This window comes from Pomacea canaliculata, linkage group LG3 (assembly GCF_003073045.1).
Source record: "Pomacea canaliculata isolate SZHN2017 linkage group LG3, ASM307304v1, whole genome shotgun sequence".
In the NCBI taxonomy this organism is placed as follows: domain Eukaryota; kingdom Metazoa; phylum Mollusca; class Gastropoda; order Architaenioglossa; family Ampullariidae; genus Pomacea; species Pomacea canaliculata.
This window is the reverse complement of record NC_037592.1, coordinates 9,220,779-9,227,375: the sequence shown is the minus strand read 5'-3', so window position 1 is coordinate 9,227,375 and position 6,597 is coordinate 9,220,779. Positions and strand designations below refer to the sequence as shown.

Here is a 6,597-nt window from a genome sequence, read left to right as displayed (position 1 = left end):
CCTTCATTATATTTTTATTTTTACGTGCTTGTAACAATAGACTTAAAGACTTTATTATTGTATGTACTTACCTTGATATTTCAGTTTAATTTATTACTGTCAGCTGAGATTGAAAGAAGAACAAACAAAAAACAACTCCTAGTTTAATGCCTTCCTGTGTAAAACGACTACTTAATTGTCTAAAACGATGGAGAGGTCAGAGTGTAAAAGCTAAATTATAGTTTTAAGTTTTAGGATTCTTAGATGATCGAATCTTATAATTATTCCTTTCTTTATTATCATGTAAACGAGAGAAATAAAACACAATAAAAAACTACAAAATAAAATGTGTTGCGTTTATCGGTGGCTGTTCTGTACTAAATATGTATTATATAAAACACAAAATTTATAAAGATTATTTATGATAGCTTTGGTAAATCACATCACTGGTAGAAGTCATGTTGATGTGATACAAAAGATTTTGATATCTGTGCCATTCTTACTATCATTTTTAGGTTTGTCTTATATTTACTTTTACTCAAGCTTTGAGTGGGGTGAATAAATAAAAATGTCTTATGCGTGCCTTAAGTGCACAGGACCATTTGTCTTAAAGTGTAAGGGTAAAGGTCAAGTTAGTCCTATTTGCGATCGTTGGAAAGTGAGATGTAAAGAACCCCACTTATCTCGGGGCCAGAAGTCTTTTTTTCTTTTAGGACGGTAATAATTTCTCTCTCCATGTCTTATCTCCTTCAAACCTCTACAGAAAAGTACTCAGTCTACAGCTGAATCATCTGGTTGGAGTATATTGTTAGATGGGTATTAAACTGACTCGCGTGTGTATGTGTGTTGGCTAATTTTAGGATCCATAGATATCACGAAGGTATTTTTAGTATTTCAGAAACTGCTGTCTTAGTTCTAGAAGATGTATTGCTTAATCTACAACCCCGGTTGCAGTATTCTTTACAAAGAAGCAGCCACCATTTTTATCTGCATTAATGGCTGAGTCACTGCTGATAACGACGCCATCTGGCGAGGGGAGAGGAAACCCCACCTACAACTCGTGGTTAGCGTGCAGGGGTCAGGAATGTCCCGGAGAACGAAAGTATTTGTTGTGACACATTTTAGCACAGCAGGTAAATAAAGGTCTACTTACGAGTCTGACCTGCTGTCCTGGAGATTTTATTAGAAAGTTTGTGCGATGGCTGGTGGCCGCCAGAGGTCGCTGTTGTGCGTGGCGGTACTTTTGTTCTCGATATGGTCTGTCCACTCAGAACCTCAGGCTTCAAGTCCTCCTCACATCATCTTCATCATCGCTGATGATCTAGGTAAGCATGTGGTCAAATAAGTTTCTTTTGAGAGATTTCAGTAAGCAAAGGCATAGCATCCATTGTTCAAAATACGCAACATCTTCCTTTATCCTATCTTTGGAACCAGCTGGAGACTAGATGTTCTAGTCCTTCAGTTGTAGTCATTAAAAAGAATAGACACATAATAGGCTCTTAGGTTTGTCGAGTGGTGGCAAGCAAGTCCTGTATGGGAAGTCCAGTCTGTTTCCTTGTGTTTGCTCATGATTAAAACAGTGAGTCTCATTAACTACACTACATCATTCAATTTACCGTCCTTTTAGGTTGTCTCGCTTTTCCGTGGAATGTTATAAGACCGAAAAAATCCATTTAGGTCGATAAGCCACCATTGATAAATGGCAAAAGGTCAATCTGGAATGTTCTGTTACGGTTCCTAACTTCTTCAGGTTGGGCCGATGTGAACTGGGAGGATCCGAACTTGCATTCCCCAAACCTGTACCATCTGGCACAGAATGGAATTATCCTGGGCAACTCTTATGTACAACCTTTGTGTTCACCGTAAGAACCTGTCAGTTAGGGACATCAATTGTTTGTTTGTTTGTTTGTTTTTTATGCCGTGCCAGCAATAAAGACATCATGCGCATGAAGAACAAACAAATGTAAACACAATCACATCCTGTCTTTATGCTCGCTCGCTTAGGTATGTGTGCGTTCATGGACACTACTGTGTTTGTTGTTTAATTTATTTAATTATTATTTTTTTAATTTTTACCTTTATTTGTTTTGTTAAGGCATAATTCAGAGATAATCAGTTACATGACTCTGCAGATCAAGAAGTGCGCTGATGTCTGGTTACTTCCCCTTCCACACTGGACTACAAGTAGGTTTACAAACATAACAACAACTGTACCAGTCAATCTAGATAAATGTACAGTTTTAATTAACAGACCGGGTAGAATGTCAAATCTTCTTAAAGCTCAAACGTGGGGTGATGAGGGACGATAGGGATAATTATTTTTCAAGTCTCTCATAATTAATGTCTCACCCTTTACTGGACAGCAAAGCATGTTTTGTGTTTATATACTAATTGACTGTTTGATTGGTTGATTCAATACCATGTCAAGAACACATTCAAAAAAATCAAACCTTCACAGGGACAAACAAGTACACAGATAAATACAAATATTGGCAAACGGGTAAAGCTCTTTTCGCTCATTCTTTTTGACTACAAGAAATCTTTGACAGCTACTGACTTGCCATCCGCAAGTGATTTTTTTCAAAATTTTCAGCACATCGTCATTCTTCCGATGCAGAAGGCATTTCTACCTGGAAACCTCACGACCCTTCCACAAGCTCTGAAGAACGTCGGGTATTCAACTCACGCGATTGGCAAGTGAGTACGTCACGCGCCTCGAAGACGCACGCGCTGAGGAAAGGCTAAGGTCGTAGGTCAACGGCGACCGTCTGGGTGGACGTAAAACTCAATGTCGGCGTCGTGTACGTTTGTGAGAACAGAATACTGACATTGTCTGCGTTGGGGCCATTTGACTGACGAATCACGCTCGCACATGACATGTCAATCACAAAAGTGCATGTTGGCCGCATGTGATTATTGTTCTTCCACTTTATACCTTTACTCTTTTTCTGGTAGTGACAGACACTTTGGTGAATGTCTCATGACATTTTGGCGACAATTGGCAAAATGGACGATGGCTTCATGTTGACAGATATTTAATATTTTTCGATGCCATTTCTTTTTTTCTTATCAAAAAAATAGATGGCACCTTGGATTTTGCAACTGGAAGTACACACCGAGATTTCGTGGTTTCGACAGTTTCTATGGTTATTACAACGCTGATGAAGATTATTACAACCACGAACACCGTAAGGTTTTATTTTGCTACACGATATAGAAGCAGCTACACCTTTATATTAAAACGTACAGATTGTACGGAAGCAAACAATAAACAATGTTAACATTGTGACCGTTAATCTACCCTTTCTTGTCTCTACACTTTCTGTTTCCAATTGAACTGATTTTTAAATAGTCTAATTTGGAAATAATCGAACCTTTACAACGCCGATCACAGTGATTACAGTAGTATATCCTACTCCTCAAACACCCTCAGTATTTTAAATTGTCTTTTTTAGAGGAAGCCCTCGACTTTCGATTTAATGAAGAGGTGGACAAGAACGCCTCGGGAGTGTACTCCACGGTAAGTATTTTACATTTTCCTGCATCTGGCCATTTTATATAGAACTACTTGCTTGTAGAAATGTTGGTTCAAGACAAATAAGGACATTGTAAGGGCAATTGTTATTATTAACATGGAGACAGGATGGAGCCTCTTTGCCTCCGTAAGACGATCACTCTTACAGTGGAAACTTGTTAGTTCTTTGTAGTATTGACTTGTGAGATATAGCACAAATTTAGACAGTGACTTGTGTAATTTGATATTATCTGGTGGTACAGCTGTGTTGTATGAATGGTAATATAGTGGTGTGACTAAGTGTCTGTCATTATTGTCAGCCGTTAATGACTATAATTACAGTATATTTTAAGTGACTGTTAACGAAGGGCAGAAAAAAGAAAGATATAGAGTTGTTGAGCTGGCAATGTAGTGACCACGTTGTTGATAATGTAGTGACCATGTTGTTGTTGACAAATCATATTTTATCATCTGTGCAGTTTGCATTTTCTCGCCGTGCGCAAGAAATTCTTGAAGAGCACAATACTTCTCAACCAATCTTCTTGTACCTGGCCTTCCAGGCCGTCCATTATCCGTTGGAGGTAAACACAATTCAGTTTTTTTTAAACTGTTCTCACAAATTAGCTATATAACCCACAGATATTCAGCCTCTGGTATTCAGTTTGAATGTATGTTTACGCAAGCGCGCAGACGTGAAAGGTAATTATAGAGTAATGCGGTAGTAATGCAGTCCCTAAAACAATAAGAAGTGAATTTGTTTTCAGGTGCCTGCAATATACGAAGAAAGCTATTGCTCCCACATTAAGGACGCCAACAGACGTACATACTGCGGTAAGTAAACATAATCGACTTCCATAAAAACATATTTTCATGTTTTCGAATGATTTGTTCAGAGCCGTCAAAAAAGTAGACAAGCCTCTATGTCCATAAAATAAAAAATTTTATTGAAAATATTTATTTAGTTTACCTCCTGAATTGTCAGTATTTCGTCTTACACTTATAATTTAGACTTATATATTTATAATTGTTGTGAAATTGAAATATGCATCAAGCACGCATTGTATTCATTGTATCCACTAAAGAGGGTGTTATTAACTTTATTTAATTCTGAAACTTATTAATTAAATCATTGATCTATTGGCGTGTTTGTGGCCATGACCAGGGATGCTGGCCGCCATGGACGAAGCCATTGGAAATATAACTGAGGTGTTAGAGAGGCGGGGCTACACAGACAACATGTTGCTGGTCTTCACTGCAGATGTGAGTACTGTTCACCGCACTTTATTCCTTTGGTACTGTACTTTCATTAGCAAAAGCACAAGTTTCGAATATGGAAAAGGTTTTTTAAAGAGAACATTTAAGATTTGTTTACAAATACTACTTGTATCTTTGTGTAGCACTATTGGAGACTACATTACAGCAACAATCTAACCATCTAAATGTTTGTTGGCGACATAAAGGAATATAACTTACCTGTTAACAATCCAATAAATTAAAAAGTGTAACTTTAGGCACACATAGTAGAAGTGAGCAAATAGCTACTTCCAATACGATTCAAAATTTCATTTTAGAATGGTGGAGACCCCACGGAAGGGGCCAGCAACTGGCCTCTGAGAGGGGCCAAGAGTACACTCTGGGAGGGTGGTACTCGGGGAAAAGGACTTCTGTACAGCAAAAATCTTTTCAAGAAGACAGGAACTACTTATAATGGGTACTGATACATCCATCTCTGTTTCTGATCGTCTGCTTTTGTATGCACGTGCGATGACGACTAGAACAGGACAGGAAACTCAAAATATCAAATGATGAATTATAGAATGCATAAAAATTATAAATTATGTACTGTATATGTATATATTACTGTGTATATATATATCTGCCACATAACAACATTGTCTTTACCTACAGGTTAATGCACATTGTAGACTGGTTTCCAACATTCATGACACTCGCCGGGGGAGAAACTCGTAAGTTGTCTGGACTGATTCAGGGTATACTAGTCTGTATGAAGTACAAACATCTATGTCGGGGTACTTTCATTCCGTTGTCGTAAGACTAATAAGACTGCTGTTCAATCTACATACTGTCTTCAGAGGGTGCATGCACTTATTTAAAATCAGCATGAGTACTGCAACATAAACGTTGACAAAAATTTTAAAAACTCAGTTATAAAGCGGATTGGTCATTATAGTCTATATTTGTGTGTTTTCGAAAGCTTCTGGTATTGATGGGGTCAGTCAGTGGGATGCCATCGTCAACGACAAAGCAAGTCCTAGAACAGAGTTTGTCTACAACATCGACGAAATCAATCAGAACGCCGCCATCAGGTAGCTTGCACTTTGACCTTCCCACCCGCTCTCTAACCTCCATCCACCCAAAGAAGTGACATGGTGGGTGGCCGTGTTCGTGCTGTCTTTGGCACGTGCTCGTGTGCATGTGCAGGAGTGTGATGGGGAAGTGACGTAGCAGTGCGTCTTGCTGACGTTTTGGTCACGTGTATCACTTTTGCTCTCGCCACAGGGTGGGCGACTGGAAACTGATCCAAGGGTCGCCAGGCAATCAAAGCGGGTGGTACCCACCCCCGCAGCTTGCTAATGTTGTGACGGAGAAGGAAGATTTCGTAGCCTGGCCTCACAGCTACAGTCTCTTCAACATCAATGGTCCTGATGTTATTATTTGGTTGTGTTGTAATCTGATGGCTGTTTATACAATATTTTTTTTTACAAGAAGTATATATGTTCATTTTAAATCATGATACCTGCATATACGCAAGAGTCCATTTTAAAAAATCTTTTTAAGTATGGATGAACAATTTTGCTAGAAATTTCTTTAGAACACAAGTCTGCTTCTATTTTTAACCGACTAATTTTGTTATTTCTTCTCACAGAAGATCCTCTGGAGACGACAGATGTCGCTAGCAAGTACCCTGACGTCCTCGCAGCACTCAAAACGAGGCTCGGAGGAATGGAAGGCAACCCTGGTTCCGGCCAACTTTCCTCCCAATACCCCTCTCTTTTTGATCTGTCTCTGTAGTGTAGGTGATGCTATGGGTGTGTCGTGGAGCCCGGGTGTTGTGCTGATAACGACACTGACCACACACTTGG

At 39.0% G+C, this 6,597-nt stretch overlaps 1 protein-coding gene across 1 annotated transcript; it reads left to right on the top strand.

The window, feature by feature from the left end:
• Positions 1 to 1,052: 1,052 nt before the first annotated feature.
• LOC112558827 (arylsulfatase B-like) lies at positions 1,053 to 6,526 on the top strand. Its single transcript, XM_025229516.1, has 14 exons — positions 1,053 to 1,304; positions 1,730 to 1,841; positions 2,112 to 2,163; positions 2,573 to 2,676; positions 3,061 to 3,167; positions 3,435 to 3,499; positions 3,973 to 4,074; positions 4,258 to 4,324; positions 4,656 to 4,753; positions 5,065 to 5,204; positions 5,402 to 5,460; positions 5,709 to 5,820; positions 6,014 to 6,153; positions 6,381 to 6,526. The coding sequence occupies exons 1-14, from the start codon at positions 1,178 to 1,180 to the stop codon at positions 6,524 to 6,526; spliced, it is 1,431 nt and encodes a 476-aa protein (XP_025085301.1). The 5' UTR covers positions 1,053 to 1,177.
• The last annotated feature ends 71 nt before the right edge of the window (positions 6,527 to 6,597 follow it).